Source organism: Musa acuminata, chromosome BXJ2-6 (assembly GCF_036884655.1).
Source record: "Musa acuminata AAA Group cultivar baxijiao chromosome BXJ2-6, Cavendish_Baxijiao_AAA, whole genome shotgun sequence".
In the NCBI taxonomy this organism is placed as follows: domain Eukaryota; kingdom Viridiplantae; phylum Streptophyta; class Magnoliopsida; order Zingiberales; family Musaceae; genus Musa; species Musa acuminata.
The window spans coordinates 42,732,672-42,744,728 of record NC_088343.1 but is presented as its reverse complement, the minus strand read 5'-3'; the positions used below and the strand labels follow the sequence as shown (position 1 = coordinate 42,744,728).

The window sequence follows — 12,057 nt, the reverse complement described above, 5'->3', positions numbered from 1 at the left end:
CGGCAAGATTCACACAACTCAAAGAAACATTCTTCTCAGATGCTGATAGCTCTTCTTTTCCCGTAGAGATGGTGTTTACAGGACTGATGCTGCCAAAAGAAAAAGGGCCGACACCACCACAAAAGTATTCGGTGCATGTCATATAAGCATGTTTTGTATGTGGATACGTGAAGATCAAATGGAGCAGTGAATTCGACACGGCATCATCTTCATGCGTGGATTCCTCAACCACCAAAATGTTGCTTGTAGGAGCATCAACCTAAGCTAATCAACCCTAGTCGAAGGAAAACTCGACATGTGACATGACACTGTTAGCATGAAAAGAACTTAGCCAAATAAATATCGATTATAAATATTTCGTTCATATTTTTCGTTTGAGGACTAACGTAGACCACATCGAGAACCTCGCTCGATCTCGTGACGTGCGATCGACTTTCGAAACCATCACAGCTCCATCCAAGCTTCTTGCACACGCGAGCTCACATCAGTCGCATCACCCACATCCATCTCTGTATTATGCCAAGAGTTTTGAGCACTCCAGGACATTGCAGATCAGGTTACGAGGTGACCGATGTTGGTCATCGCTCGCTCGCTCACAGCTGGCTGATCTGATCTCGGTGGGCTTGTGAAGAACCACTACGACACAGTCTGTTCCCTCTTCTTTTCCTTTGGGGATGGGAGGGAGGAAACAGGCAGGCATCGGAGTGGCACGAATCGAAGCAGTACAAACACAACCTGCAAGACTTACCACTTGGAAGAAGATGAGAAGTAACCAATGCCTTGCATGGTGATTAGCTATTCTCCCCACATGAACATGGCTTCTGCTCTTTGTTGGTACAGCAAAGTGCAGCCCAGCTTCAGCTACATGTACACGAAACCTTGTCGTGCTTCCTTCCATTCCCCATAGAAGATGAGGACCGGGTGATAGAAAAACCCTAACAGTAGGGATGGGAACCCTGTAGAGAGGCCACATGCGTGTGTACGCTGCTGGCTGCCTATGGTTACGTTGTTGGATAGTGATGACAAGGATGCACACATGTGAAGGGGGGGGGGGTCGTACGTGCTCTGTCATGCATGGGGAATGGAGACACTGCCATGCAATTGGAAGGGTTAGTAGACATGGACACAGCTAAAGCTCGAAGCCAACCTCGAACTCTTTTCAAGGAGGACGGAGTGCTTCCCATGTCACGAGTTGTCAGAGATGTAAAGGAGCCTCTACGGATGTGTTCACGAGAGAGCATGACAGGAAGCCCTCAGTGTGGCTTTTTGACATGCAGTTAACACTGTCATAAATATTAGTAGATTAAGCATCAGTTGCAATTAAGATGGGATTATATATATATATATATATATATATATATATATATATATATATATATATATATATAAATCGATATCATGTTGAAAGTATGTATAGAGTTCAGTGCAAGTAGAAGATTCAGTATGCAAATCCCGAGACCACAAGAATATTCGAACTGTGTTCATGTTTACTGTCCCTTTTAGGGTTTATGGATGTCCTTGGATGAACTAATGGATGTCTCTCCATGAATGAACCTGTGATGAGACATGCATCTCACTGGAGGTTTGTGTGTTATGGAACACCAATAATTCAGCAATCAAAAGGAACCTTAACAGTGTTGAATGCAGACATTGGAGTTAGGCTTCATCGATGCAACTCGAATGAGTATATTAGCAGAGATAAATCGGCATCACAAGTCTCATTTGCTCGACCGATTGCCTCCTTGGGAGATGGAGATGGACAGATCTGGGTGGGGGGAGACGAGGCGGAAATGGACAACAGCTTGTGGCGGTGAAATCTTCCCCGTGAGGGGGATTTGGAGGCATTCGACCACAGCTCATTCCCCCCCCTCTCTCTCTCTCTCTGTCTCTCCTCCCTCAACCCGGCCGCTCCATGCAGCCCCACACCCTGTCTCACGCATTGCCCGCTCATAGACAGCTCCTCCTCGATGCCTTCGCTGCTTTCCATGGCGCCCCGATCACGAGCAGATTCCTCGCCCTTCCTGTATCCGTATAGAATGGCGAGCTCGCAGGGGTCTGCTGTGGATGGCTGCTCATCGTCATGACAATAATAATTTGCTGCCGTTGTCTCACTCGCAGCGGAACACAGTAGCCATTTTATCGTAAGCAACAGTTCTGTGGGGTAATGGGGACGGGAGGGACTCGATGTTGGTGTCATACACCCATGTATGGCAGCATCTGTGAGCCTTCAAATGGGGTATTGATGTTGTTGGTTTCCCGGGAAGAGGATGATCTGTAGGTTTGTAAGATCTGTGGGATTGGATTATTGATTTGGACACGCTGCTTGGCCGTATAGAATTCATGATCTATCTTATTACTGTAAGGATGCGTCAACTACTACTGTATTGGTTTTGTAGAGGAAGGGCGATTTAGGGAGTTCACTACCTCTTTTTGTCTTATATTTAGAACACGGAGGGCAGTGAGTCTCATGTGCGTGGAACTCCCTCCGTCCTCCTCTCTTCAAGCAGCCCCCGGTCGCCATACCTCTCTGTGTGTGTAGCGAGAGAGAAAGATGGTGTCGAGGGAGCACAACAGAGCCGCTCTGCATGAGAAGCTGCAAGTCCTTCGCTCGCTCACGAACTCTCATGCAGTAATTCTCTCTCTCTCTCTCTCTTCTCATCTTATGTAATGGTTACTGCGTGTTTCTCTCAGTCTTCGATCTCTTTATGCCTAGATTGAGTAAGTCCTTGGAACATTCTTATTGTACCATGTCCGATCCCTTATTCCTCCGAAACTTCAAGTATCTTTCCTCGTATTCATTCCCATGTATGATGGCATATCTATCTATACATCTCTCTCTCTCTCTCTCTCTATCGTCTTTGAATGAGAATAGTGCAACACATGAATCTATCTTATCCACCATTACACCTTTTCCTTATCGGCTGTTATCAGCTGTTATATATCAATCTCGAGTTCTCTTTGTTTACTTCTATCACTGCAATCCAGAATGTCAACGTACCCTCAAAAAAGGTGACCAACATCTCCAGCCTCATAGAAATCAAGAAGCGTTGCCGTGGAGTCAAATTGAGTTCCTAGCAAACTTGAATTAGGTTCATTTGTGTGCATGCAATGACAAACTGGTTATCTTCAACGGTGATATGAAGAAGACAATATTCTCTTTGTGTTTGGCAGCTGAGGAAATCCTCGATCATATTAGATGCCTCCAAGTACATCAAAGAGTTGAAGCAGAAGATCCGAAGACTGAATCAAGAGATTGAATCTGCACATAGCACTGTTCACGACAACCCTTTGCCTTCTGTAAGCATGGTTTGCAGTGATCTCGTTTAGTTTGCCCTCAGCCTCACACATACCTCCACAAATACTTCTACAGGTGACTGTTGAGACACTAAAGAAGGGATTCCTGATCAATGTGTTCTCCGAGAAGAGTTGTCCGGGGTTGCTTGTGGCTGTTCTGGAGGCCATCGAGAGCTTGGGGCTCAGTGTGGTGGAAGCCAAGGCATCTTGCACCAATGCCTTTCTTCTTGAATTGTTTGGAAGAGAAGTAAGATAAGCTCTCAAACATCTGTAGCTTTCAAGTTGCTAATACCAAATGATTTGCTGGATTTCATACCATTGTAGTAAGATGCATTCTACTACGTGGAGTTGAATCCCTAAGTGCAACATTCTGGATTGAGATTTGATTCAACTTAATCCTCAACTTTGCAACACATATCCACATATATATATATGCATTTGTGCATGGCATGAATGGCAAGTAAATAGATGCATGTAGATACATTTACGTCACAAAACATTAACCTTTTCGTTTTGGATACGATGTGTATGAATCAGGGTGAAAGCGTGGATGCTCAAGTGGTGAAAGCAGCAGTACTACATGCCGTTGAGAGTTTCCATGGAAGCAGTGAAGCAGCCTGATGAAGCAATCATTCTCGTGTAACATTTTGGAATGGGCTCCAAAGATCTTCAATGAATGAGAACATTGTCTGCATCAGAGCTTCAATCCTTCATATAACTAGAAATAATATTTTGTTCGAAAGCGAAAAAACATTTATCGTCAGAATATATTTCATATAACGATGCAAATTTATGATGAACAGAAAAGCACATTTGATACTAATGAAGCACTTTAAGCCGAATGAATGGACTCATCAAGATTTATGTATTGATGTATTTTTCTCGTAACCACAGCGTTGAAACCAAGTAATCAATGAATAGCTCAAGTAGACATGAGTATACATGATGATGTTACAGCAAATTAATGCAAAACTGGATCAGGTACAAAGGGTCAAAATTTTGGTTACTAAAAAAGGGGGGAAATGATACATATTTCATCATTTAATCAACATTCCATGCTTTTGAGAAACCTTCTTTCCACACATTCCATGCTTTCCTAACTTCGTCCAGTTCTTCATCCGAAATGCTTGTGTATGTTTCCAAGTTATCCACCCACTCCTGCCATGGCGATTTTGATGGATCTAGGAATTTGGAGACCTTGGGCAAGAGAACGGAAGAGTAGAATTCATCCACTGCTCCCTGAATTTCTTGAGATTCAGTCATCGTTTGCATCTCGGGTCGAGTTATGTTTCCAGGATGGCCTCTGATAGCATAGCGGTTACTCCTTAAGATTAGGACTTCAGAAGGAGCAAGTGGCAGAACTATTCGAGAAAATTTGGCCAGTGACATTTCTATGATATCTTTAGGTAGCAATCCACGCTTCACCGCCACTGCAGTTCCAACCATTTTCCGGATCTGTCGATGAAAAAAATTAGTAAGGTGATTTTACATCTAAGATTTGTCCATACAGAGACAGAAAAAGGAAACTGTGCTTTTTTATATGATGTATGTGGGCATCCTACATGGTTGCTCAATTGAGCATGCATGAGCAAATCGAAGCATATTTTCCATTCGTAGCTAACTTCCTTAAGTTTGATATATAAGACCCGTTTAGCAACATATATAGTCATATCAAGTCCAAATTACCAAAACTCTTAGGCTAGGTTTCCCTTTTAGCAACATTATAGTTAATACACGAGACTTTTTCTGGTAGAAGCTGTCATTCATTCAGTTACTAACCTTCCCAAGTTGACTACTATGTTATGACCATCGACAAAAGGTCCAAAATTACGATGAGCATGACAGTAATACAAGTGAGACAGCATATATGAACCATGCAAATGAAAAATAATTTAGTCATAACCTTGCCAACAACTAATCAAGTCTACTCAGCAATAACAGGAAAACATTTTGCCAATTGATTTATAAGAGTAAAAAAGAATAACAGCTGGCGACATGCATCCAACAAAATACCGTTTTGCTTTTGTGTTTTTTGAGTGGGGTGATGGTCAAGGGTCAACATCCATTGGCTACCCAGAGTCTAGTAGGAAATTAATGTAGAACATCACTTGGTGATGTGCAGCAGTTAAAGAGCATATCCTTACCTGATGCAGCATGAAGGATTCACCACATATTGACAACTCAACATAGTTAATTCCCAATGATGTCTCCAGATTTCCGCAAGAGAAGCCAAAGATTTTTCTGAAGTGGGATGCGTTTAGTCTATCCATTTCATCAGGCTCATGAAGCCATCTTGCACGAACTGGGGAAGGAACTCCAAAATTCTTAATTTGATTTGATTCTTGTTCGGATGATTCATATGCTTCTTCATCAGAATCAGTGTTACATGACAAAATGAAATTTTCTTCAGGTTTATCTTTTGCAACATCTTCAACTGGAAAATTTCCAACATCATCACTGTCCTCAACTTCCGAGGCCAATTTGTCCTCGGTCAATCTTGATCGTTTTCTCGAGTCTCTTTTACCAGGAGGTGGTTTCCTATATTTGGAACGAACAGTGTAGTTATGAAAAGGATGTTCTCCCTGCATGGTAAACCACACAAGAAATCAGGTATTGTACCTATTCAAGCTCAAGACTGAAGCATACCAATCTAGATAATAGTCAACATTACAGTGTCAATAGTTCGTAATGCACTAACACACATAAGAATCACTCAATACCAGTGTGCTTACATGCTATGCCTCACTGAAGAAAGCTACGATAGTTATGTCATAAACAAGCATAACACCATTTTTCAAAGTGCGTACTGCACAGTCCTAATGTTCCAACCACTATCCAAGGCAAGATTCTAGCATACCACTGTTCCTTTGCAAGAGACTCTAATCAGATTGACTGATCTTGAGAAATTTGACAGAAAACTAAAAGAATTTTTAACATTCTAAATGTAAAAACTGAAAGCCTCAAGGCTCCCCAACTTCAATATGTTATCATATTATTATGCAGTAGAATAACAAAGGTGTTCTTGCCAATAAATTTATTAGGTTATACGTACATATATCCAGGCATTATTGAACAAAATAACACCTCTCATTTTACATGACACATCTCAGGATATCAATAGCTGATTTACGGTCAATAATTATTAGCCAGAACAGAATGATCACTACTTGTCAAGGCAAACTGAAAGACTGAGAATCTGGAGACATTTAGAACTGGGAATCAAGAATATAAACGAGGAGTTTAAAACACAGAAGAGAAGTGTAATAACAAAAGTACACAAAGCAAACATATAATATCGCAAAGAAGCCTGCCCAGCAACAAATACATACCTCAAAACCTTTGAGAATATTGCCAAACTCAGATAGATGTTCAGCAACTTCTGCAGAGCAGCAATCATTTTTTATACCAATAATTTCAGCAGGAAGGAGATACGAGTACATACGGAGAGTGCATTCCCTTCTTGCATCAAAACGCCTAAAAGAGCAACACCCATGAATAACAGGTTCATAACTAAGCGAAGCAAAAATTTTCACCCTAACCTTCTCACAAGCACAAACATACTTTTGGGAAGGTAAAACACTGAAAACCTTGACATTACTGGGCAAGTTAGAGTTAACATAATTTGCAAGCACAATGCCACTAGGATCCTCCTTCCATGCATGTTCAGGTATTTCCATCTTCAATGAAATCATGGTGGCCAAAGAATGAACCTAATATATCAGAGTGTAGACCAGGTAAGAAATTGAGTATTCTGACATGACCCAGCCTAAACACCCAACCAAGGTAAAACAACTAATGAAGTGACCATCACTAGTGAAAGTCAAGGAGAACTGATGGCATACCTTCATGTCCTAACAAATAAAATAAACAGGATAAACTAATATTATATATTATCATTTCACAGATGAACTATGATTGAAACCATCTCAGTCCCTCAAATAGAGCTGCATTAGGATTATAATGAAACACTTGTGATTTGCAACAAATATGTGACTGCGATTAAGTGGTGCATCCATTCTACATTTAGATAGGTTCATAAGTGCAATCATAGCTCAAACATGATGGCCAAAACTTCAAATATGCTGTTCAAATTGGGTTGTGAACACTTTTACTCCGTAAAAAAGAAATGTGTTTTAAAATTTTTGTGATAACAAAACATACAAATAGCCTTCTAGTCACTGTAGCAAGGTCATCCAGCATAAACCAGCGAAGAAGTCATGTAAATGTTCACAAGTCTAAAGACAAGTGTCATAATGTTCAAGTATGAACTCGTGAACTTTGAAAAAAAAACTTATTAATAACAATTAGCTTGGACTTTCAGCATATATACCAAGTCTTTCCTCAAAGACAATGTTTCACATAGAGCTATACAGTCCTAAGTATCAACCCATGTTGGAAATCATACTGCTAAGGTGCAACTGCATATGGAAAAGCTAATAGGGGCAGAGAAAGACTCAAAAGAACTGGAATGACTTTCAATGAAATCTGTTTCATGCATCCATACTCGTAAAGAAATAAAAAAACTTTGACAGTGGCTGGAAATGCAGTTAAGCTGATAAAAAGAACTAAAAAAAGAGACAAAAGAAATCTCAGAGAAATATCCCATACAAAGTAATATCTCAGTTTTCTTTAACTTAGCTATCATTTTAAGATGCCATGTGATGAGCCTTACTCCTTTGTCAGTTCTGCTACTCCTGGCCCACCCAACTTTGTGCAAGTGTCCAAAATTACTGTCAAGAATTCCCCCTGCCTTATAAATGGCAGACTCCAGCTCAGCTTCAATTGCTACATGGTAAGATTGGAAACATTTGCAAATTCAACTCATTCCAAGTTATTAACACTTCAATAAACTAAGTAACTAGGCTTACAGAAACAATAGGAACTGCCATAAGACACAAACTTTGGAGTAGGTAATAAAAAAATAATGGATTACTTTCTTATTGTCCAACTAAGCCTATACAGTAACTGAGAAAACTGTCCACGTAGGTGCAGTAGGGTAATAATAAAATAGTCTCATGAAAATGAGCATCTATAGGGGCACAAAAGAAATAATAATAGATTATGACAATGTTTCCGATAATCAATAAATTTGGAGAGAGTAAATTTTCACATATTGAATTGATTTTTCTGGTTTCCTAAATCGAAAATTTCTCAGGACAAGGGTAGGAAGAAGTTTAAGAGCGAGAAAAAAGGAGGGAGAAAGCGAAAGGAGGGAAAAGGGCATGGGGATCAACTAGATGTAACAGCAGCAAACCTTATTTAGTTATGCATGCTGACTCTTGTACAAATACATGGGATACGAGAAGTCTTACTCAATGAAACTGAAGTTGCATCAATAAATAGAAACAGACCAAAATCTCTAGTTCCTTGAACATAATAATAATGATGGAAATACATCAACTAGAAGACTATAAATCCAGTAATATTAATTTGTCGAATTAAAAAGAGAATAGCTAAAAACATTATGAGCTCAATACTCTGACCTAACAGTTAAAGTAGAAGTCTAGAAGCAATCTTAGTTAGCCAATTTTCGGTCCTATAATTTATTGATACCATCAGTGATTTAAAAAGCGCTAGGCGCCAAAAGGCGCCAAGGTCCACAAACGCCCGAGGCGCTAGGCGCTCGCCCAGGCACTCGCCCGAACGAAGCGAGGCGCTAAATTATAAAAATATATAATATAATTATTTAAAATTTTAAATAAAAATATGCTATTAAATTAAGAAAATTAATCATTTCAAAATTCAAATAAACTTAATATTAAGAGTATACTGAGCCTGATGGAGAAACGAGGAAGCAGCGGCGAGCGGCGGCGGCAGCAGCGGCGGCGAGTGGCGACAGCAGCGGCGGCAGCAACAGCGGCGAGCGGCGGCAGCGACAGCAACAGCAGCGGCGGCGAGCGGCGGCAGCGGCAGCGGGAAAGGGAAAGGGAGCGGAAGGCGCGAGCAGCGGGAGGCCTCGAGGGAGGCGCGAGCAGCGGGAAGGCTCGCGGGAGGGCTCGCAGGAGGCGAGAGGGCTCGCGGGAGGCGCGAGCAGCGGGAGGGCTCGCGGGAGGCGTGAGCAGCGGGAGGGCTCGAGGGAGGCGCGAGCAGCAGGAAGGCTCGCGGGAGGGCTCGCAGCAGACGCGAGCAGCGAGAGGGCTCGCGGGAGGCGCGAGCAGCGGGAAGGCTCGCGGGAGGCGCGAGCAGCGACAGCGGCGAGCAGCGGCAGCGAGCGGCGAGATCGAGATCGAGATCGAGAGCGGCAGCGGCAGCGGGTTAGTGTTGGGTTAGGGTTGGGGTTATATCGGTTTAGTTGGTTCGATTGAACCAACTAACAACCGAACCAGGACCGAACCAGACCTAAAATTCTGGTTCGGTCGCCTTGGTTTACCCAGGCGCTCGCCCGAAGCGCCCAGCGCCTGGGCTCGGGCGAGCGCCCAGGCGGCGCCTGTTTGAAGCGCGCCACCTGGGACATTAGCGAGGCGCTCAGGCCTCGCCTCGCCTCGCCCGAGCGCCTAGGCGAGCGCCCGAGCGCCTTTTGCAATCACTGCATACCATGGAAGTCGCAATGGATTCTCGCCAGGAAAATAACTATAAATGCATTTTTATTTTTACCATGTGAAATAACCATGCAAATAGGTAGAAAAAAAGAAAATTATTTAAAACTTCATGGTTTGTGAATGCATCTCACGTCCTATACATGTAAAAGACAATGTTCTTGAACAATTCTACATTGAGTTTTCAATTAGAAAAAGGAGGGAAACAGATAAACAGAAAGTCACCTAGCATACTTGGATGATATGCACCATTTGAATCCTCAGGTTAAGAAGTCAATACATACTACAATAATGGATACACCACAAAGTCAAGGGTGATCATCTTTTGGTTTTACTTACGTGACACAAGTTTAACCCATAATGCAAGTTAACAAATCTCAGTAGGAAACACTGGAACCTTGTAACAGTTCTAACCTTTCTCAGGGACTTTCTGTTGTAGTATGTATTGACTTTGTGGTTATACTTAAGATGAACTTTGTAACAGTTCTAACCTTTCTCAGGGAAACGAAATGCACTTGTATTACATCAATGCACCAACACTATAGGACGATGTTAGACCTAACTTCTGATATTTAACGTAATCATCACCCACAAATTCAAGTTATTCATTCTTCATAAATCCTTGAGGATCTACAATTCGGTTCACATATTTCCTCGCATTGGACGAGAACATCAAATTGGAATTATATAAGCAACGCCAATGAATACACATGGGAGAAAAGAATCGGTCTTCATGGTCTTACTCGATAAAGCATGAGCATCTCGCTGCTTCTGAAGACCTACAAAGGCATGCCCGAACAATCAAGCCTATAATTTACTCGAATAAAACGCAAGAAAAGAAGAAAAAGAAAGGGGGAAAGACAAAAGAACGAAGGCAAATCATGGGGAGGTACCTCTGTAATCAGTGCCGACATACCCGACGCGCATGACCACCTTCTTCTTGCGAAAGGAATCCCACCGCTTCCCTTCCCTGCCGCCGCCTTCATCAGGAGCCGAGGAGCAGAGGACCGTGGAGAATCTAGGGTTAGAGAGGGGGTTTTGGAGGGAGATTGTAGAGCATCGGGAGAGGAGGATGCGGGAGCTATGGTTTGGAATGAGCCAGGGGTAGATGGGCAGTCGAAGGGAAGAAGCGGCCGCGGCCGCCGCCGCCGCCATTTCTTTCTTCAACTCGGTTCGAACAAAGTGCAAAGACTGGGCGACCGGCCGCGACCTCCGCGACGGCCTTTATAATTTCGATAACTATAAAAAAAACATATTTCTAATTTTCCACTAAATAATGAGAAAAAAATAAAAAGATTTTTATTTTTCAACACGATTAATCCAATATAGAAGGTTACTACAAGATTTATACGAAGGCTATGCTCGATCAAAATGCTCCTAACTTAAAAAATAATATTAAATATAAAAATTAGAAACTTCACACGTTATATAATCGAAAGTATTTATAAAGTGACATATTCAACATATGAGACTCGATAATAAGAGGTCGAAGGAGAGTCGATGTACATAATTTTATTTTTAAATATTTAAAGAGATTATTTATGAGACTCAAATGCTCGTATCCATATTTATAATATTTTAATTAATTAAGATAAATTAAAAATATTATAATTAGTTAAAAAATATATTTATATTACTACTTGACAGTGACGTTCGGTCTATTTTGATAGGATTTGATCGAGTAAGATCCATGTGTAAGACTTCGGATCATTAACCATCGATGTAGGAAGATGAAAGGAGAATGCACAAAGGATGAACATTAGACGGCGGCATCGACATGAAGATATGAATCCAGCCGACAAAAAGGGTGAGCACAAATAATACTGACAAAGAAGATGCATTCATAGATTTCGTAGACGCCTCCACAGAAATCAAACTGTGGGGAGGACAGGACTTGGCCTCTTCTTCTTTCTTTCGTTGACTGCAAGATGGAACATCTCCCCTGTCCCAGCCATGCCAACAGAGGGTGGGGGGAGTTCCTGTAAGGTGGTGTTCATGCCACTGTGGACCAAATCATTGGCCTCGAGATATCGTTCCTCTGGGAAGGATCTCGTTAGCTGCAATCTCTTCTTTGTATCGAGGATTTGAAAGCTTCAAGAAACCAATCACTTGGAATGAAGTTTTCCTAAGATTGTTGAACCAAATGCTTCAAATGATGAAATCTAATGGTGTTAGGTGCGACGAAACATTTGTGACTATAAAATGAGGATTACCAATAGGATCAGAA

At 41.7% G+C, this 12,057-nt stretch overlaps 2 protein-coding genes across 3 annotated transcripts; one reads left to right on the top strand and one right to left on the bottom strand.

Annotated features, from left to right (window-relative positions):
• The first annotated feature begins 2,484 nt into the window (after window positions 1-2,484).
• Window positions 2,485-3,979, top strand: LOC135613708 (transcription factor SCREAM2-like). The gene is made up of 4 exons (XM_065110747.1): window positions 2,485-2,629; window positions 3,172-3,297; window positions 3,371-3,541; window positions 3,832-3,979. The coding sequence occupies exons 1-4, from the start codon at window positions 2,552-2,554 to the stop codon at window positions 3,913-3,915; spliced, it is 459 nt and encodes a 152-aa protein (XP_064966819.1). The 5' UTR covers window positions 2,485-2,551; the 3' UTR covers window positions 3,916-3,979.
• Window positions 3,980-4,140: 161 nt separating this feature from the next.
• Window positions 4,141-11,021, bottom strand: LOC103989761 (putative tRNA pseudouridine synthase). 2 transcript variants are annotated; one of them, XM_065114660.1, is made up of 7 exons: window positions 10,724-11,021; window positions 10,574-10,609; window positions 7,967-8,079; window positions 6,856-7,004; window positions 6,624-6,768; window positions 5,439-5,876; window positions 4,141-4,749 (listed from the first exon to the last, which is right to left on the bottom strand). In XM_065114660.1, exons 1-7 carry the CDS (start codon window positions 10,983-10,985, stop codon window positions 4,336-4,338), a joined length of 1,557 nt encoding a protein of 518 aa, XP_064970732.1. In that variant the 5' UTR covers window positions 10,986-11,021; the 3' UTR covers window positions 4,141-4,335. The 2 variants fall into 2 exon arrangements, with proteins under 2 accessions (XP_064970732.1, XP_018682459.2); XM_018826914.2 differs by lacking the exon at window positions 10,574-10,609.
• Window positions 11,022-12,057: the final 1,036 nt, after the last annotated feature.